The following is a 22,364-nucleotide window of genomic DNA, read 5'->3' as shown; positions in this document are numbered from 1 at the left end:
TTCAACAAAGCCGCCTACAACCGCGTACTTAGTTCATAACCAGTAGTGTTGATTCTAAACGGAGCGTTGTAGTTTTGTCGCGTCGCGCCTGTTTTAATACCTTCTCTCTTCAAGAGTGTGATCCAGTCAGTCACTCCTCCTACAAACAAACCACAGAGATCAAACCCACCCGTGTCTACTAACGCGTGGATTGTGTAGACGACTGCTGGACCGACCGGCGGTGCTGCTTCTCTGTACAGCGTTTATAGCCTATATGAGAAGGTTTATAGACAGAACAGCTTATTTTGTGCAATGCTTATAAACATGCGTGTTGAAGGAAGTGTCGGCGTGTGATATATTCTCTGAATGTCAGCATGGCTAAACGAAGCACATTATTCATCAGGATCGTGGAGGGAAAGAACCTGCCAATCAAGGACATGTAAGTGCTGATGACTTTCTGTGATAATTATAAGATGAATTGCACAGAAATATGTGGGAAGACATGTGTTTGGTATTTATGATGATAAAGAAACTGAAAGCAGTATGTGGGATTTGACAGATCAGATGAATTAAATGTACCATATTATAGTACATCCTAGTTTAAAAAGAAAGAAAGAATTATAATAATGCTGCTTTACTTTTTTTAAGACAATGGATAAAGCATAAAGCATAAAACCAAGCCTGTTTAGGAATTATCTTTTTTTTTTTTTTTTTTTTATAAACATGAACAAACCTTAGACAACAAAACCAGCCATAAGGGTAAATTTATTTATTTTTTAAATTGAGATGTATACATAATCTGAATGCTGAATATATATGATTTCCATTGATGGTCTGTCAGGATTTGGCTGAGATACGGCAACTATTTGAAAATCTGAAATCCGAGGGTGCAAAAAAATCAAAACATTGAGAAAATCACCTTTAAAGTTGTCCAAAAGAAACATATGCATATTACTAATAAAAAAATAAGTTTTGATATATTTACGGTAGGAAATTTAAATATCTTTATGGAGCATGATCTTTACTTAACATCCTAATGATTTTTGGCATAAAAGAAAAATATAAGCAGAACAACTAATGAATTGATGAATGAAGTTAAAAAGCTGTTTTATTGTGTAATTTGTACACTTTTGTTGATGCTTCCTATCTAGCAAAATACATAACATAAACGTACAGTAGATTTCTCTTCATCATACTACAGTTTTTATTATTCAGTATAATCAGCCATACCATCAGATTCAGCCATGTTCAGATATTTAGCACTTTTCTTTCTCATTTTGAAAGCTCATGCCAAAATACTGTATAAACACTCGTTTCAAACCCTTAAAGAGCGGTGTGAATGAAATAAGCTTGTTAATTGGTTCCCTGTTTGCAATTTGCAGCATTCCATTGTGAATAACACAAATTCATTCGGTGCTCAGCTCAGTGTTTTCTTTGTCTGGCATGGGGTTGGAAACTCACATGGTTATGATTGTACAACAGCAGCCCAGATGACAAAGGTTTATATGTTTCTATTTGTGGAAAGGACAGCTTTGCCACATTCTGTGAGGAAATGACTTTATTGGTTAGTAAGGTCATCCACATTAAAATTTCAGCACTGTGGTCATGTCAATGTGAGGAAAATGTGATTCCCTGCCCTTCTCTTCCTGAGCTACGGATTCCACTTCCTTGTGTGATTAGATTAAATTACTAGTCACTTATCAAATTTGCTGAACTGGTTAGTTGGTGGGCCGAACCACCGGAACAGATGTTGTGTGGAGTGTTTGTATTTACACTGTGGTGATGCTGCCAAACGGTGCACAGTGGCAGATTGTACACGTTCTCTACAAACGCTCTTTATTTAAACAAGACTTGGGTGTGGTTTAGTAAAGAGTGCGCACCTTTTTTGGTTTCCATTGGATTTCTTTATGGTTCTGGAGAGATTAGCAGATTTTGGACTGTTTTAGGTAAGCTAATTATAATCAAGCAGGCGATGAGCAATCAGCACCTGGGCACAGGGAATATGAGCACTTGTTTTCTGAGATAAATGTTCCGTGATTGGGACTTTTACAAGATCATTATAAATAGAGAATGCAATCAGATACAGGATAAGAGCTTAAAAGCATGCTGATATTGTTGTCAGTCATCATCGTTCTTTTTAAAACTCATAACCCTGTGAAATAACTCATCCTGGCATTATTTGATACATTAAATTACCTCAGTTCACCCTTGTATCCATCTATTACAACATGGGAATTGTATACTAACACCCTGGCTACCATCTAACAATGCTATTTGTGACCCTGGACGACAAAACCAGTTGCACAGGTATATTTGTAGCAATAGGCAAAAATACATTGTATGGGTCAAAATGATCAATTTTAATTTAATGTCAAAGCTCATTGGGATATTAAGTAAAGATTATGTTCCTTGAAGATATTTTGAAAATTTCATACTGTAAATAAATCAAAACTTATTTTTTGATTGGTAATATGCATTACTTGAAACTTCATTCGGACAACTTCAAAGGCGATTTTCTCAATATTTAGATTTTTTTGCACCCTCAGATTCCAGATTTTCAAATAGCTGTATCTCTGCCAAATATTCTAACAAACCATACATCAATGGAAAGCTAATTTATTAGTATGTGTACAATCTGATTTGAGTTCTGATTTATCTGCAGGTTCCTGTGCTTGTGTGTAATTTTTGAATATAAAATGAGTGCTTCCCATTAATTTTGGGAAGATGTTTGGCTCTTAGCTGTGAAACGATCAGCATATATATTTAATTAATTAAACCGCAGTCTTTGAGATTTGATAATGACACTATGCCATGTTGCAGTTTCAGCTGAATTTATAATTAATCATGCAGCCTAGTTTGAGAGCAAAATTCATCATTCTTTCTAACTTCTTATTCATCCATTGGCTCTTAGATTTGTATAGAGGGTTTGCACTTACATCATGGTTCGGTTGGTTACCCGGATGCGTGGCCATATTGGCGATATTTGGATGGAAAAAACAGCATGGATTGCTGTATTTTGTGCTGTGTAAACCACAGAAACAACAAACACAAATGTTGTCAAGATTCTGGCCCTGAAGATCCTAGTTCAGTTTGGACAACCACAAATGTATTTTGTTCCTACTCCAAATGATTAATACAGCCCAAAACATGACAATAGTTGACCATTTTCAGCAGCAATAATCAGCAAAACACACTCTTAAAAATAAAGGTGCTTTAAAAGGTTCTTCACAGAGATGCCATAGAAGAACCATTTTGGGTTCCACAAAGAACCATTCAGTCAAAGATTCTTTAAAGAACCATCTCTTTCTTACATTTTTATTATCTGAAGAACCTTCTTTCGCCACAAAGAACCTTTTGTTAAACAGGTTTCTAATGGAACCATTTAGACAAAAACGATTCTTCTATTTGGTGTCGTAAAGCACCTTTAATTTTAAGAGTGTATGCGAGTTTCGTTTGGTTCAGTGGCGTTTACATCCTGTGCTGCCAATATGGTCGATTGATTGAGCGTCGTGAAAACCCTCTATTCAGAATGAGGCTCAGTTGTAGCTAAACTGTATGGCTGACATAGTTGTGCAATCCCACAAGAGATGATAGCCTTAACCTGAATCACAAATAACAAATGAATCCAGCAGACAGATGAGCTTGTAGGTTTTTAAAGAGCTTCTGCTATCAAGCCATATTCATGTACGTGTGACACAGAACCCACTTAACCAGCATGTTCTTTTAAGATGATGTTACTGTTATGTCTGAGGTCTCAGAAATACCAAAGATGTGTGTGTAAAATTAACAGGAATGCCAGTCAATTAAATATTTGAATGAAATAAATTACAAGATATCCATGTACACATGAAGTCTCACATCATATAGGCCATTGCGATGTGTGTGTTTTTCAGCATCTTACGCCATGAGCACTTTATTTTCAAAGGGATAGTTTACCCAAAAATGAAAATTCGGTTATTAATCACCCCCCCCCCCCCCCCCCATGTCATTCCAAACTCATGCGTTGTGGTACTTTCATGAGTGCACAGTGGAGACTGACGTGTAAGAGAAGAAATTGTTGAATAAAGTCGTTATTTTTGTTTCTTCACACACAAAAAGTATTCCTGTGGCTTCATAAAATTATGGTTGAGCCACTGATGTCACATGGACTATTTTAATGATGTCCTTACTACCTTTCTGGGTCTTGAACATGTCAGTTGCTGTCTATGCAGGGTCAGAAAGCTCTTATATTTCATAAAAAAAATATCTTAACTTGTGTTCAGAAGATGAACAAAGGGTTGGGAGTGACATGAGGGTGATTAATTAATGACACAATTTTCATTTTTGGGTGAACTAAATCTCACTGGCAAGTCTGGGATAAATCTGTTGTTTCCACTGAGAAGGTCAATAAACATCATAAGGTCAAAAATGCATTTCATGCCGACTTTAAATTTTAAGTATGTGTTTAACGAATCAAATGACTCTGGGGTCTCTCAGTCCCCAAACAGAACATCATGGCTACAGATGATAAGAGAAGCCGAGAGAACTAGAGAGGAATCTCTCCTCTTCCTTCTTTTGTCATCTTCTCTATCCTGCTCCTGCAGGTGGCATGAGGATGATAGTATGTGGTTCAACTGCCAAGGCAGAGTGCTGTTTGATGTAGCACCTGATTCTGACAGCCACAGGTTTCCCCATTACACTGATAACAACAGGCGAAGATGAATCACCGCACGATGCACTCATTCTCCTCTCCCTCGGCACACACACACAAATACTCATACAGCTCGCCAAAGTTGCCAAGGGCAGTCATTACCTCCACAGAGGAATTTCAATATCCTCACAGTGACAACAGACATCTCTACATATGCTCTCTGTCAATTTATGGCTCATCTCAGACAGCCGGCAATAAACAAATGCTCACCTTTCAGACAGTGGGATGTCGAAATGAAAATGGGAGTTCTGTCATTTTAAAATATCGGACATGCCCAATATACAGTATAGACACAATTATTAATTTTGACTACCTCAGATTCTGCTCTTACATACAGTCAAGCCCGAAATTATTAATACCCCCCCTGGCAAATTCTGACTTAAAATTACTTTTATTCAACCAGCAAGTTTTTTTTTTTTTTTTTTTTTTTTTTTATCGGTAATGACACAGGCTTCTCCCAAAAGATAATAAGAGGTTGTACAAGAGGCATCATTGTGGAAAAAAATATTTCTCGGCTTTTATTTACATTTGAACAAAAACTGGCATGTGCAAAATTATTCATACTCTTCTCAATAATCAATAGAAAAGCCTTTATTGGCTATTACAGCAATCAAACGCTTCTTGCCATCACCCTGATCTTTAGCTCCCTCCACAGATTCTCAATTGGATTTAAGTCAGGACTCTGGCTGGGCCACTGCAAAACGTTAATGTTTTTGTCTGCTAACCATTTCTTCACCACTTTTGCTGTGTGTTTTGGGTCGTTGTCGTGCTGAAATGTCCACTGGTGCCCAAGGCCAAGTTTCTCTGCAGACTGCCTGATGTTGTTGTTGAGAATTATGATGTATTGCTCCTTTTTTTACTGTGATTAGGGTCCCTGGTCCACCCGCTGAAAAACACCCCCAAAACATTAGGTTCCCACCAACATGTTTGGGGATGGTGTTCTTAGGGTTGAAGGCTTTCTTTTTTTCACTCCAAATGAAGGCTACATCATTGTGGCCAAACAATTAAATTTTTGTTTCATCTGACCATAAAACAGAAGACCAGAAGTCTTCTTCTTTGTCCAGATAAGCATTCGCAAAGGCCAAGCGGGCTTTTGTGTGCCTTATCTGGAGAAGTGGTGTCCTCCTTGGTCTGCGTCCGTGGAACCCAGCGGTGTGCAGTGTCCGTTGGACTGATGCCTCTTGTACATCATCTTATTATCTTTTGGGAGAAGCCTGTGTCATTGCCGGTCAAAAAAAAAAAAACTTGCTGGTTGAATAAAAGTAACTTTAAGCCAGAATTTGCCAGGGGTATGAGTAATTTCGGCCTTGACTGTATGTAAGAGCAGAATCTGAGGTCACATGAAAAAAGTAATGGAGCTTGGCCCCTTGGTGATGCTATAAGAGGAAAAAAAAAAAACATAAAAACTGCCATAACTTTGCACCTGCTTGTCCTATGGACATAAAAATCGGCACACGCATTTTCGTATCTCAAAAAACATGGGCGCCACAGGCTGATGAACTTTAAGCACCTATTAGACCTGTTTGACTCACGGCCCTAAAGTTCTATGAGAAATTTAATAGAAATCGGCCACTGGGGGCAATTTATTTTTCAAGGGCTTAAACTAATGTATATTGCGCATTGTTTACACATACACTGCCCTCCAAAAGTTTGGAAACAGCCCTGGCAAAGTGTGGTTTTGGACGATATCAGCATAGTGTGAATCATCTTTGGGCAATCCTTCAGGAGGCTTGGAGTAAATATATCAAGTCAATCTTTGAATAAACTAACAGCTCGGATGCCCAGATTATGCAGAGCTGTAATAGCTGCTAATGGTGGATATGTAATAAAATATGTTTTCGTAGTTTGTGTTGTCACTTATCAGTGCAAAATTATCACAAATGAAAAAGGATTCATGCCAATATTGTCCAAAACCCCACTTTTCTAGGGCGTTTCCAAACTTTTGGAGGGCAATGTACGCACAGTATTAATATCATATGATAGACCTCCTCATTCCGAACAACTCTGCATCTAGAACCACTGCTGTCAATTAAACCGTTTGTTCAGTGATTAAGAAAATGTAAAAACTATTTTGTACTGTACTTTTGCAAACTAGTCCTAGGTTTTTCGCTCAATCTGGAAAAAACAAAACATTGCAGTACAATGTTCTGGACTCTCTAGGAAATTTACCCTTTGGGATGATATAATGGGGTCGTTTAGAAAAGGGGCCTGTCCAAATATCCCGAAAAGCCTATAAAGCCTAGACGAAAACTAAAAACTTCACAAAACCTGGTTAGCACATGCTGGTGCTATAATGGTCATAAATGTTAAAAACATCCTATATCTAGGGTAAATGACGTGGATTTTCCAAAAATGCTTTTTTATTGTTTATTTAGGTCATTACAGGCTTGATAAATAATATGTAATGTCTTGTTTTATATGTGCTCTAATGCCTTAAAGTGCTTGAACCCCGGTAACTGCTGCTTGCAGCCATTATTTATTTAGTTTTTGTCATTTGCTGCAAAGGTAATATAATACAAAGTGTAGTGTTGTAGTGTTGTAATGTACATACATTTATTTTAAAAAAAAACTTTGCAGGATTTACAATGACGATAATTGTTAAACATGTCATCACAGTCTGTGAAAATGGTCCATAAAGCAGTTTTGGTGAAATATTATTTTATTTTATATGCCAAATCAAAGTCATACTGTGTGAGAAACAAAGTTATGTAGGGCGACCAACATGCAAAAAAAGCAGTAAAAACATAAAAAAGTAAATTATATCATAAAGAGGATCTGTGAACATCCTCCTAAGTATGTGTCAATATCAATAAGTCTCTTAAAGTATGACTTTTTTATGACAAAGTTAGTTCCGCAAAATGTGCTGCAGCTCTACAAAAACTTATTTATGAATTATTCTTTGGCAAGAGATTTGAAACTAGATTTTTTAATATATATCTTGGACAGTCTTTGACCCCATAAATGACTTCCCTCTGGAATCTCATTAATATCATGGTTGGATTGATAACAGTTCTGTGAAATAAAAGATTAATAATGTTCTTTTATATAAGTTTCTTTATAGCTTCAGAAAGGAAGATGCTTTGTGGGACTTTAAAAAGGCTCTTTTATGAGGCGAGTTTTAGATATAATTAAAACCTTACTTTTTAAGAGCATGATAAGAAGACAAAACTGTTTTTCATTTAACCTTGTAAACCATAAATGTATATCATCTCTTTATATTTAAACACGCCTCGTTGCTGATCTGAGAGAGCAACAGCATCATAATTAGCATGTCATTAAAATTCTTGATTGCATAAACCAATCAAGTGTGCTCATGAGATTAATAACTGTTGCTCAGAGATTTTTGCCACTGTGCAATAACATTATTGTTCATTTCACTTGCAGAACAGGAAGCAGTGATCCATACTGCATCGTGAAAATTGATAATGAGGCAATAATTCGGTAGGTATGATTTTTTTTCTGACATTTCAATTTGAGCCTATGTTTGGTGATCTAATACTGGTCCACGTTGCTATACAGCCTATAATAAGTCAATTATCACAAACTGAACAGGTTAGAAATGAAATTTTCTGTGAAGCAGAACTAATTTAATTTGTGCCACGTAATTGAAACCTCTCCTGTTCCGTAGATTGCTGTGTGGTTGTACCAGAGCTTGTGTACCTCCACATTTGGCAGTTATATAAAGGTCACGCTAAACAAACCTACGATTTGAGGAGTGTGAGGTGGAGGTTCAGAACGCAAAATATATATGCTGTGACCGTCAGTACAGTGTGGGCATATTGATCCCTGCTGCTCCACATGGAATTAAGAGTAGGAGGTGGAAGGTAGAAGAAATGAAAATCCATCTTATATCCATGGAAAGGAACCACAACCACAATAAGAGCAGTAAAAAAACGCTGGAATTTGAAACTGAACTTATTAAGTTTATTATATTGTTTTAGTTGTTATTCACTTCACCATCTCTTTTGTGACTCACTTTTTTCCCAGTACCTATAAAAATAACTTACTTTCCAGCTGAAATGAAAGGTTTAACAATCATGCTATTGATATAGCATGAGTCTGAGTGTTTTCTGAGCCACAGTGATTTTTTTTGGGTCAATGAGTTACGTTCTGTCCCTGGAATACCAAATCTGATGGTAAATAAATGTTAAGCATGGATAGTAGGCTGGCGTTTGTTTCCACAGGATCATTAGCACAGTAAATAAGCCTTATGAGTCTGTTGGGCAAAGAGTGAAAATGTGATACGCTGTGTTTACGAAGCACATTTGCCTTAAGAGATTAACAAATGCTAATCTTTGCTTAGAATGATTAGATATTGACATTTGTATATGAACCACCTGTCCGCCTGTTACTGATAAAATAGAAATCATTATCTTTTTACTGATTCTCCAGATGTTTTCTCTTCATTTAAAGATATAAAATACAGAAACTAAACAGGAGTATTTGCCAGACATCCCATTCATTCAAAAATGATGCATACTATTAAGATCACTGTTATTTATTTGCATTTTATTTGTTATTTATATCCACTTATTTATATTTTGAATTAGCTTTTATGTTTATATTTTTGCGATTTTCATTTTTTGAAATTTTAGTGATCTTGGTATTGCAATTTTTTATTTGTTTTAGATTTTTAAAAATATTTTTATTTAGCTTTTTCTACCTTTCATTTTTCAGTAATTTTAGTACTTAGATTTTTATTCCAGTTAATTGCCAAGGCATAATTTCTTATAAACTTTAAAGCTTTTATGTTTATATTTTTGTGATTTTTATTTTCATAAATTTTTGTGATTTTGGTATTGCAATTTTTATTTGTTTTAGAATAAAAAAAAAATATATATATATTATTTATTTATTTTTACCTTTTTATTTTCAGTAATTTTATTACTCACATTTTTATTCCTGTTAGTTGCCAAGGCATAATTTCGTGTAAACTTTGAAGTATTACACAGTAGGGGTCGAGCGATTATTGGCCTGGCCGATTATTGTTGCTGATATTAAGCAATTTTATGGTTATCGGTATCGGTCATTTTCAAAACCGATTTGCAGATCAAATTATTTAAAAGCATTGAAAAAGTTTTGTCAGAATCCTTGTTATTCTTAATTTTGGCATTCATTTTCATTTATATTACATATATATATCAATTATCGGTCTACTTGATCTGTTATAATCGGTATCACATTGGCCCTAAAAAACACGTGTTGTTAAAATCCTGTTACACAGGAGTCACAATGTAGTAATTTTCTTAGAAAATGTCATTTTTATTTGTTTATGTGTTAAATGTTTATGATCTCCATGTTTAATTTTAAGAATTTATTTGTTTCTCACTTTTAAAAAGCATTTTTATTTAGCTTTTTTTTTGTAATTTTAGTGCTTAAACTTTTTTTTTTTTTTCAGTGAGTTACCAAGGCATAATTTCTTATAAACTTTAAAGTATAACATAGTAGGGGTGGAATGATTATCAGCCTGGGCGATTATTGTTGCAAATATTAAAGCATTTTTATGGTTATTGGTCATTTTATCGGTATTGGTCATTTTAAAACTGATTTGCCGATAATTTTTTTTAAGAAAGTTTTTGTCAAAGCCCTTGTTTAATTTTGACATTAATTTTCATTTTTATATCAAACATATATATATATATATATATATATATATATATATATATATATATATATATATATATATATATATATATATATCTGTTCAAAATATCAGTTAATGGCCTACTTGATCTGTAATAATCGGTATTGCATTGGCCATGAAAACACATATCATTTGACCCCTGTTACAGGAGTCACAATGTAGTAATTATAAGAACAATAAAAAAATTATTTGTTAAATTGTTTATGATCTGCTTGTTTAATTTTAAGGATTTATTTGTTTTGGATTTTTATTTAGCTTTTTTTTTTTTACCTTTTATTTTTGTACTTAAACTTTTATTTCAATAGTTGCCAAAGCATCATTTCTTATTTTCATTTAAAGTTTTTTAAATTTACATTTATATCTAATATTTATATTTTATTTTAGCTTTATTTCCATTAACAAAACATTTTTAATAGTTTATTTTTAGTTCCTTCTATTGTACATATTCTTTTTCAGACTTAACAAATTAGTAGCTACTTTATAAAAAAACACATTTGATGTTCAAAATGCCATTTTCAATGGATGAAAATGGTCATGTATAGGCACGCTAGGATGATTTTTAACTTCTCTCACATTGTGTGTAGAGTAATAATTTGTTTTTTAATCTGTCTCTCAGGACAGCAACAATATGGAAGACACTGTCTCCATTTTGGGGCGAAGAATACACTGTCCATCTTCCTCCCTACTTTCGGACAGTGTCTTTTTATGTGCTGGATGAGGACTCTCTCAGGTCTGAACCTACATATAATTCTACAATTCATACAATTCTCTACTTTTTTTTGGTAACACTGAACAATAAGGTGCATTATTAGTTAACTACATTAGTTAACATGAACTAAGAATGTACAATACTTCTACAGCATTTATTAATCTTAGTTTATGTTAATTTCAGCATTTACTAATGCATTGTAAAGTCACAAATTGTGTTTGTTATCATTAATGCACTATGAACTAACATGAACTAACAAGGAACGCCTGTAACGCTTAACAAAGATGAATAAATAGTGTAATAAAAGTATTGTTCATTGTTCGTTCATATATTAGTTAATACATTAACTGATGTTAATAAATGACACCTTATTGTAAAGTGTTACCTTTTATTTATTACATTTTCTGAAATCACACACTGTCAAATACTGATATGATTAAGTGTATTACATTTAACAGCAGTGTAACTGTGCATACTTATGTCTACTTTACTCAATGGATACCTGCTGTCTGAAAACTCTTCTGTTCACAGCCGAGATGATGTCATCGGGAAGGTGTCAATCAGTAGGGAGGTTCTCACTGCTAAACCTCAAGGTAAGAGAGAGTGTTTCCCAGAGTATTTATGGCCTTTTTTCACTTGCTGTTGTGAAATGGGAAATCAATATCCAGAGCCAACAAGGCATTTCTCAGTGTCAACAAGATTGAGATTGTAAGACGAGTGTTGCAAGAAAGTTTTGACAAACAATCAAGTCAGAGCTGTAGTCAGACGGTCATAAAAGTGGACTTTAAACTGTAAGACGTGACTGTCATGTGACAGTGATAAACCACAAACTTCCTCAAGTCGTATTTAGATATTGTTGCTACATCTATTCTTAATACTGAGTTTTGATTAATCCCCAACTCTGAGTATTCAAGGCATTTTCACCTGGTTGACAATGAAAGAGGTGAAAAATGCCATAGATTTACATTTAAAGACAAACAACCATGAACAATCTCATGATCTCATGAAAACCACACTGATTATCCTAGAAACAGCCTAACTATGCTCTGACAAACAACTCCTTCACAAAATGTAAAATACTAGCACCAAAACGTTTGCTTTCTAAAAAAAAAAATAATAATAAAAAATTATAAATATCAGCTGTCCCAGCCTGATTTAACAAAATTCGTACATATTTTTTTATGAGATGGCTAATTTGTACGACCTGACTTTGTACATTTTGTGAAAATTGTATTGTTTTATTTGTTAAATAGTTTATTATCTGCATGTTTAATTTTAAAAATGTATTTGTTCTGGATTCATTTTAGTACTTAAACTTTATTTCAGTTAGTTGCCAAGGCATAATTTCTTATAGTATTACATAGTAAGGGTTGACCGATTATCAGCCTGGCCGATTATTGTTGCTGATATTAAGCATTTTTATGGTTATTGGTATCAGCCTTTTTTAAAACTTATTGGGAATAAAATTATTTAAAAGCATTTAAAGAAAGTTGTTGTCAGAGCCCTTGCTATTTTTAATTATTTTTCATTTTTACACCAAACATATATATTGGTTCAAAATATCGGTTATCAGTCTAATTGTTAACTGTAATAATCGGTAAGGCATCAGCCCTCAAAAAACATACGGTCAACCCCTGTTACACAGGAGTCACAATGTAGTAATTATGAGAACAATAAAATGTCATTTTATTTGTTAAATTGTTTATTATCTGTATGTTTAATTTTAAGGATCTATTTGTTTTGGATTCATTTTAGTACTTAAACCTTTATTTCAGTTAGTTGACAAGGCATCATTTCTTGTAAACTTTGAAGTAATACATAGTAGAGGTCGGCCGATTATCTTCCTGGTCGATTATTGTTGCCAATATTAAGCATTTTTTGGTTATCAGTATCAGTCATTTTCAAAACCGATTTGACGCTAAAATGATTTAAAAGCATTTAAAAAAAAATTTTGTCAGAGCCCTTGTAATTCTTTATTTTGACATTATTTTTTATTTTTACACCCAACATATCAGTTCAAAATACCAGTTATCGGTCTACTGTAATAATCGGTATTGGCATTGGCCCTGAAACACATATCTGTCAACCCTTGATACACAGTCACAAGGTAGTAATTATAAGAACATTAAAATGTTATTTTATTAGTTAAATTGTTTATGATCTGTATGTTTAATTTTAAGGATTTATTTATTTTGGACTAATTTTAGTACTTAAAATTTTATTTCAGTTAGTTGCCAAGACATAATTTCTTATGAACTTTTGAAGTATTACATAGCAAGGGTCGACTGATTATCGGCCTGGACGATAATTGTTGCAGATATTAAGCATTTTTATGGTTATCGGTATCAGTCATTTTCAAAATCGATTTGGTGATAAAATTATTTAAAAGAATTTAAAGAAAGTTGTTGTCAGAGCCCCTGTTATTCTTAATTTTGACATTATTTTGCATTTTTACACCATATTGGTTCAAAATACTGGTTATCGGTCTACTTGACCTGTAATAATCGGTATTGGCATCGACCCTGAAACACACATATCTGTCAACCCCTGATACAGAAGAGTCGCAATGTAGTAATTATAAGTACATTAAAAAGTGATTTTATTTGTTAAATTGTTTATGATCTGTACTTTTAATTTTAAGGATTTATTTGTTTTGGAATAATTTCACTACTTAAACTTTTATTTCAGTTAGTTGCCAAGGCATAATTTCTTATGATTATCGGCCTGGCCGATTATTGTTGCCCATATTAAGCATTTTTATGGTTATCGGTATCAGTCATTTTCAAAACCGATTTGAACCACATACCGATTCACAACTCGGGAATGAAATGAGTCACAGCCATATTGTCTTCAATATCCTCCAATTGTTTCTCAAACAAATGTAATTTTTTAGTCTGAAAACAAGACCTGATGAGGAAAATTGAAAACCTGCATGAAGTGACTTTAAATCAACACAGGACTCCCTGGTGTACTATGACCACACGTTTTAGTGGGGTTCCTGCGAGGTGGTGTTGTGAGATTGCTGCTGGTGAGTCATTGTGGTTGTCTGGGCTTGCAACTCCTGTGTGTTATGCCTGAGGGGCAAGGACACGGCAGGGTTATCCATTATCATGGCACAAAATGGAAGAGAGCATCACTCATTGTACTCCCTGTGACGTGTTGATGACTAGTCACAGAACGCAAGCCATCCATGATGGAACAGAAAAGCGAAATGACACCATTCATTAACATTGTTTAGTTCACTGTGTTGGTGTCTCAGAGAGAAAGGGTATAATAATGATTGTTTAGATATGCAGCTTGTTAGCATTAACAATAGCCTAAACATGATAGAGAGCCTGTTAAATGTTGCCCAGCAACCCTAGCCTCATTTTGGGACTGCAGCAGCGTTGCAGAGTTAGTGCCCTTCACAACATATGGAGCTTTGGTTCTCATGTGGGTTATGCTGGTTCGAATCTGGCTCGCAACTTTATCTTGTTCCCTACAATTTGTTGTCTGTGGCTGTATATACTATCATATATACACTATCAAAAGTTTGGAATAATTCAAATGTTTGAAATACTTTTGAAAGAACCAAAGCTGCTTTTATTTGATCAAAAATACAGTAAAATGTTTTGTGAAATACCATTACAATTTAAAAGGACTGTATTCTAATTTTATGTATTGTAAAAATGTTAATTCCTGTGATGGCATTTACTGAAGTCTTCAGTGTCACATGACCATTCAGAAATTATTCTATGTTGATTTTGTGTTAAAGAAACCATTCTTCTTCTTGTTGTTGAAAACTGCCTTGTTTTATTTCATTATTTTATTTAGTTTTATTCATTTTAATTAATTTATTTCATTTCACGTTGTTTTATTTTGTTATTTTTACTTTTATTTTATTATTTTATTATTTCATTCATTTTAATTCATTTTATTTCAGTTGATTTTTATTTTTTTTTTTTATTTAATATCATTTCATTTTTATTTGATTTTACTTTTATTTCATTTCATTTTTATATTTTAATTTATGAATTTAATTTGATTTAATTTTTATTTCATTATTTCATTTAATTTCATTTGATTCTTTTATTTTATTTCATTTCATTATTTAATTTTTTTTTCATTTATTTTATCGCTTTTTTATTTTATTTCATTTTATTTTTATTTTTATTTTTATTTGTTCATAAAATTTTATTTCATTTTCATTTCATTTTCATTTTATTTTAATATTGTTTATATTTTTCATTTTATGTTTTACTTTGCTTTTATTTGCTTTTATTTTATTTTACTTTTACTTTTATTTCATATTTTATTTATTTCATTTTATTTGATTTGATTTTTAATGTATTATTTTACTGCTATTTTTATTTTATTTCATTAGATTTTTTTATTTTATTTTTATTTTACTTTTACTTCATTTCATTTTTATTTTATTCATTTATTTTTTATTTTTTATTTTATTTCATTATTTCATTTTATGTTATTGCATATTATATTATTTTAAAAGCCATGATACACTACCATTCCAAAGTTTGGAGAAAGAAAAAAAGACAGGAAATGAATACTTTTTTCAGTGCGGACATATTAAATTGATCGAAAGTTGTAGTAAACACATTTAAAAAAAAAAAAAAATTCTATTGCATATAAATGCTGTTCATTGAATTTTCTATTCATTTAGGAATCCCGAGGAAATGTATTACAGTTTCCACAAAAATATCATGCAGCAAAAAATGTTTTCAACATTAAGAACGATTTCTAAAAGATCTAGTGACATTGAAATCTGGAGTAATAATTTAAATAGAAAAGTGTTTTGGATGTTAATAATATTTTACAATATTGCTGTTTTACTGTATTTTTAATTGCCTTGGTGAGCATAAAAAGACCTCTTTCAAAAATATGAAAATATCTTAATAGTGTACATATTCTAAAAATGAGCCAATAATTAGATACATCCAAGAAGTGGATCTGGCGATAACTGTAACTCAAGTCAGCCTTCATTGACTTTGGAATGACTCTTTATGCTAGTTCTCTTCTTCTCCTCGTCTGTCCTTCTCTCACCCTCACCCTCTCTGCAGCTATAACAAACCAATGGCCTCACATAACCTTTCTCTCCAAGGCCTCTGAAATAGCATTTAGTGAAAGGACACGTTCTGCAGAGTACAGAAATAGCCCTGCGCTCAAGTTTCCCTTGGTTTGACAGGGTGTGAACATTCAAGTTAGCTATAAGTCAAATCATAGTCTAACCTCACCGATAACAGCATGAGTTGGTGTGTAATTAGCTGAAAGGAGAACGGTGGCTTATTACGCAGGTCCGCATATATAGACACTCTAATTATGACATTCTTAGAATGGAGATGTGAAGAAGAATGTGCAAACACTGATGGGTGTTGGGTAAATCATTTTACCTCCATTCATCCTCTGCATTTTTGGGGTGTGGATCTTGAGAATGATCAGTTAATTTCTTAACAAAGCAGCCGTTTACCACAAATAGGTGTGTGATGTTGTTTTAAGTATATGCTAGCTGACATATTTAAGAATGTTGCTCAAAAAAAGGCTTTTAGTATGAATATATTAGCCTTAAGGTTATATAAGCTATACTGTGCTCAAAAACAATGACAGAATTGACATTTACAAGAAATGAGCCTTTAAAACTCTTAAAAGTCTTTAACTTCCGCCAATATGGGTCAACGATTTTGATGAAATCACCCTCGAAATTCTGCTTCTCTTCAAACTTTTTGTCCAATCAAATGCTCTCTAGAATCTCTCTTCATTTCATTTTTTTAATATAACACATTACAACATCCACCAGGCTGACCAAAGTGCTTTACAGAAGAATAAGAATATGTAACAAACACAGAACACAGACCAGACAAGAAGTAAAAATAACACACTTAAGAAAAGAAAAAAAGAATTACCGTAAAACAATAGTCAATACACTAATAAAAACAAATACGTTTTTTAGCAAGGGCTTAAAGACAGACATTAGGTGCCATTCTAATCTCTAAAGGCAGGGTATTCCAAAGACATGGCCCAGCCACCACAAATGCACGCTGCCCTCTACTCTTAAGCTTAACGTGTGGGACTACCAACAGAGCCTGATTGCAGGATCTTAGGCTTCTAGATGGAGTGTAAGGATGAAGGAGTTCAGAGAGGTAGACAGGAGAAAGGTTATGAAGACATTTGTAAACAAAGAGGAGAATTTTAAAGTCTATTCTCTGACAAACCGGTAACCAGTGTAAAGAATAAGAAGTGTTGTGTTCATGTTTACGATGCTTTCGAAGTAGTCTGGCCGCAGCATTTTGGACAAGCTGAAGATGTACAATTTGAGACTTACAGTGGTGTGAAAAAGTGTTGGCCCCCTTCCTGATTTTTTATTTTTTTTTGCATGTTTGTCATACTTTAATGTTTCAGATCATCAAACAAATGTAAATATTAATCAAAGATAACACAAGTAAACACAACATGCAGTTTTTGATTATAAATATTTTATTATAAAGGGAAAACAAAATCCGAACCCACATGGCCCTGTGTGAAAAAAAGTGTTTACCCCCTAAACTTAATAACTGGTTGGGCCACCCTTAGCAGCAACAACTGCAAACAAGCGCTTACCATAGCTTGCAATGAGTCTGTTACAGCGCTGTGCAGGAATTTTGGCCCACTCATCTTGGCAGAATTGTTTTAATTCAGCCACATTGGAGGGTTTTCGAGCATGAACAGCCTTTTTAAGGTCATGCCACAGCATCTCAATAGGATTCAGGTCAGGACTTTGACTAGGCCACTCCAAAGTGTTCAATTTGTTTTTCTTCATCCATTCAGAGGTGGATTTGCTGGTGTGTTTTGGATCATTGTCCTGCTGCACAACCCAAGTTCTCTTTAGCTTGAGGTCACGAACAGATGGCTGGACATTTGAGTGGCTGCCATCTGATCAGACTCAGACTTCTTCATACTTTAAAGGTCCAGTGAAGTGCTTTGAAACACGCAGCATTATTTTATGTGTCGATATAATTTCAACTGAAACAGGCTTTTTTAAAATAGCCAGTAACATTTAGTTTATATCACAGCTTGGACCAGAGTAGTTAAGATGGGTAAAGCTGCATTTCATGTCAGCGTATGCCATAATCTTATCCATATTGCATTATCTATATATAAAATAGCATTCTGTGTAGAATTCAAATGTGTCAAATACGTTTTGTGGTCTGCCCCGACTCGTGCATATGATCAGACTCCATGCTAATGTGTCTCTGGACTGGAGCAGAGTCTGTGCGTGCGTTGCGGCAGTTTGTGTGACACAACGCGAAACCAGACTTAAAGGATTAGTTTACTTTCAGAACAAAAAATACAGATAATGTACTTACCCCCTTGTCATCCAAAGAAATTATGTCTTTTGAGGAAAAAATTTCATATATGTATGGTGTCCCCAAGTTTGAACTTCCAAAATGCAGTTTAAATGCTCTAAATGATCCCAGCCAAGGAAGAAGCGTCTTATCTAGCGAAACGATTGGTTATTTTAAAAAAACAAACAAATTATAATTAAATTTATAATTTATATACTTTTTAAACTTAAGTGCCCGTATTGTCTCATCTCTGATGCGCATGCAAAGTCTGTGTGATCTGGGTCAATACAGTTAGGGTATGTCGAAAAACTTCCATCTCCGGCTCAGGCTCCCGTGAGCCCTTTTCACACAGGCAGCAATCAAGATTTTTCAGAGGAGAAAAGGCAGAACTGTGTGTGAGCCCTTTAAAGTCTGGAAAGAGTCCTAACTCTGGAAGGGCAGAGAGCCAGTGTTAGGATTCACTTTGGAGATACATGAACCACAATAATATACACAATGATCTAAGGATATGTGTGTTCGTTCATAGGAAGGTTTGTATAAGAATTAATGAAAGAGGTCAGTTACTATGACAGGATATGTCTGTTTAAGAGAGAATTAGTTAGGGAAGAATCCATTTCTATGGGCCTGCATTCTTTTAGGTAGTAAAAACCGGTGTTATCAGATGGTTGCCCTGGCAACTGAGCCCCTTTGTGAGGTTGGTCACTTTGGGGATTGTTTCCAGAACTCCAACATACTCCATAGTTGGCTTGTTGGTTTTAGAAATTATTTGTTAAATGTAACAAATAATTATGTCTGATTGGTCCAGATGCTACAATGATAACCAATCGTTGCGCTAGATAAGACCCTTCTTCCTCTGCTGGAATCGTTTAGAGCCCTTTGAAGCAGTGGCGGTTGTAGGCATGGGCGAACGGGGCAGCCGCCCGGGGCGGCATTTTTTCATGACACGTGGGGGGCGGCACACGAACTTCGAGGGGGAAAAAAATCCTCTGTGCCGCTAAGCGGTTTTCTATTATCTATGATACCTGTTCCGCCCCTGCAGCTGAAGGAGCCGCACAGAAGCTGAGCGAGCGGAGCGGTTTGTCGGGGGGCGCCATGAGGGAGTCTCGCCCGGGGAGCAATTCAATGTAGAACCACCACTGCTTTGAAGCTCAGTTTAAACTACATTTTGGAAGTTCCATCATAAATATCCATTAAATGTAGAGAAATGCTGAAATGTTTTCCTCACAAAACATAATTTCTTTGCGACTGAAGAAAGAAAGACATGAACATCTTGGATGACAAGGGGGTGAGTACATTATCTGTAAATTTTTGTTCTGGAAGTAAACTAATCCTTTAATTTGTCCCAACAGAAAGCATATTTACACTGTCTGAATCATTCCCTATTCCATACATAGTGCACTGTGTGTCATTCACCCTAAAGAAAATACAATTTCTGTTAACAAGTGACCGATTTCAGCCACAGCTTAACCTTCAATTTATAGTGTAGGGGGTGGGATTCTAGAGTGCATTTGATTGGACAGAAGGTTTGATGAGAAGCTGAAGTGCAGGGTGATGTCATCAAAATCGTTGATTCATATTGGCGGAAGTTAGAGACAGATATCTTGTAAATGCAAATTTTGATATTGTTTTGCAACACACTAGCTTATAGATAAACTTTCTTTTTTTATAGATAACTTTATAAAGTTCACTTTCAGAACAAATATTTACAGATAACGCACTCACCCCCTTGTCATCCAAGATGTTCATGTCTTTCTTCAGTTGTAAAGAAATGGTGTTTTTTGAGGAAAACATTTCAGGATTTCTATTCATATAATGGACTTCTATGGTGCCCCCGAGTTTGAACTTCCAAAATGCAGTTTAAATGCAGATTCAAAGGGCTCTAAATGATCCCAGCCAAGGAAGAAGGGTCTTATCTAGCGAAACAATCGGTTATTTTCTAAAAACATTTACAACTTAAATACTTTTTCTTAAACGCTCATCTTGCTGAACTAGACAAGACAAGCATTTGAGGTTAAAAAGTTTATAAATTGTAATTATTTTTTTATATTATATAATAACTCAAATAGATATTATATTTTTATAATATATACTAACCCATTGCTGTTATGTTACGTGCTGGACTGACGAGACGAGAGACGAGGTAAACACTAAACATTAATATTTAATATAATCTTCAGATAAGCAGGCTGGAACACTCAGGAACAGGCAAAAGAATCCACACACAATTACAACATTTAACGACCGACATTGAACTCAAGAAACAGACAGACTTATAAAGACACACTAATCATTAGACACAGGTGACGGGGATCAGGGCTGATGAGGGAAAAACCAAATCACACAGAATCAACAGGGGGAGACAATGGGCGAAACCAAAGACATAAACAGACAGAACTGTGACATTATGCCCCCCTCCAAATAGGCGCGTCCTTGCGCCGTAGAAAAAGAAAAAGAAAACAGAAAAGAGGGGCGAAGAAAACAGAAAATGTCCATGGAGGCTTCGGCGGAGGACGCCACCCCAGGAGGGGGACCAAAACAAAAGTCCAGGTGACAGAACAGACAGTCCAGAGGGGCGACGACGGAGGGAGGAGCCAGGGAGGACATGGGTGGGGCTTAAGGCAGGAGGAACCGACCCAGACCGCAGCCATGATGACGGCCCACTGTGGAGCCGACGGAGGGAGGAACCATGGTGGACGAAGGCGTGCCGACTCCATGGGGCCGACCGACAGAGGCGGAGCAGATGGAGAAGGAGCCCGAGGCGAAGACGGAGAGCCGATGATCCGGGGTGACGCCGAGGATCCGGAGGGCCAAGGTGGAACAGGCTCTGGCGGCCGAGGCGGAGGCGGAGTCCCGGAGATCCGCGGCGGAGCCGGAGCGACAGAGGATGGAGGCTGTGCCCGCAGGAAGGAGGAGTCCCAAGGGGCCGGTGGGACGGCGCGACGAGGCACAGCTGGAGGAGCAGAGTCCTGAGGAGCCGATGGGGTGACGACTGACCAGGGCGGAGCCGGAAAGACGATGGAGCCCGGTGGAGCTGGTGGATCGACGGGCGACGGTGAAGAGGAGGGCGTCGAGAGCCGTGGTGGAACCGCGGGGTCGAAGGGCCGAGGCGGAGTCCTGGACTCGGAGGCTGGAGGCGGAGCTGAGGGATCCTCCAGCCGAGACGCCGATGGAAGCTGGCAGTCCCGCGGCGAGCCCACTGCACAGGTGGTGGGCTGAGGGTGAGCTGGGGGACTGACTGCTGACCTGGGAGACTTTGGGCGGCTGGGCGGAACCAGCGGGGACTCAGGACGGCTGGGCGGAACCAGCGGGGACTCAGGACGGCTGGGCGGAACCAGCGGGGACTCAGGACGGCTGGGCGGAACCAGCGGGGACTCAGGACGGCTGGGCGGAACCAGCGGGGACCAGGCAGATTCAGACAGACGAGGGCGGGTGGGAGGGAAGTCTATGCAGGTCAGTGGCTCAGAGAAAAAGTCTATTAAGTCACATGAGTTATCTTGGGCAAGATCCGAGAAGAAGTCTATTAAATCCCCAGAATTAGATCCAAGCTCACCCTCAGCGGTGGTGCAGTGGGCAGGGCTCTCTGTAGCCCTCTCTTGCTCCACGTCATACTCCACCGTCGCGGATGTTGCAGTCGGCTCTCGCACCTGGTCCGCTGGGTCCGGCTCTGGCTCTGTCGCTCTCGGCTCTGGCTCCCCATCGTCGGTGGGCTCGGGCTGTAACTCCGCATGTCGGGGTGATGATTGGCTGGGTTCTGGGTCGTGAGTGGGGCTGACGTCCTCCTCGACGACGCCGACAGTCCAGGAAGATTGGCAGGACGCCAACACCCACTCGATGTAGTCCGGCAGGCTCTCTTGAGGACCCTCCCCGGATAGCAGCGCCTTGGTGGTGGGATTCAGTCCTAGGTGATAGTAGATGCATAGGCTGGGAATGTTCTGCCAGGGAGATGAACTCACGTGTATGGTCCTCAAGAGAGCGTTCCTCCTGCCTCAGGAGGATGAGACGAACAGTAGGGTCCATAATGAATCA

The 22,364-nt window shown here is 36.4% G+C and overlaps 1 protein-coding gene across 1 annotated transcript in view; it reads left to right on the top strand.

Annotated features, from left to right (window-relative positions):
- The first annotated feature begins 221 nt into the window (after nucleotides 1-221).
- Nucleotides 222-22,364, top strand: part of rasa4 (RAS p21 protein activator 4) — a 75,142-nt gene continuing 52,999 nt past the window's right edge. The window contains exons 1-4 of the mRNA XM_073839930.1: nucleotides 222-418; nucleotides 8,054-8,110; nucleotides 10,930-11,043; nucleotides 11,554-11,615. Coding sequence (XP_073696031.1) covers nucleotides 354-418; nucleotides 8,054-8,110; nucleotides 10,930-11,043; nucleotides 11,554-11,615 — 298 coding nt within the window. The 5' untranslated portion in view covers nucleotides 222-353. The remainder of the gene's footprint in view (nucleotides 419-8,053; nucleotides 8,111-10,929; nucleotides 11,044-11,553; nucleotides 11,616-22,364) is intronic.

The sequence above is a fragment of the Garra rufa genome, chromosome 5, assembly GCF_049309525.1.
Source record: "Garra rufa chromosome 5, GarRuf1.0, whole genome shotgun sequence".
Lineage (NCBI taxonomy): Eukaryota > Metazoa > Chordata > Actinopteri > Cypriniformes > Cyprinidae > Garra > Garra rufa.
The sequence above is the reverse complement of the archived record's forward strand: the minus strand, read 5'-3'. Positions and strand labels throughout refer to the sequence as shown.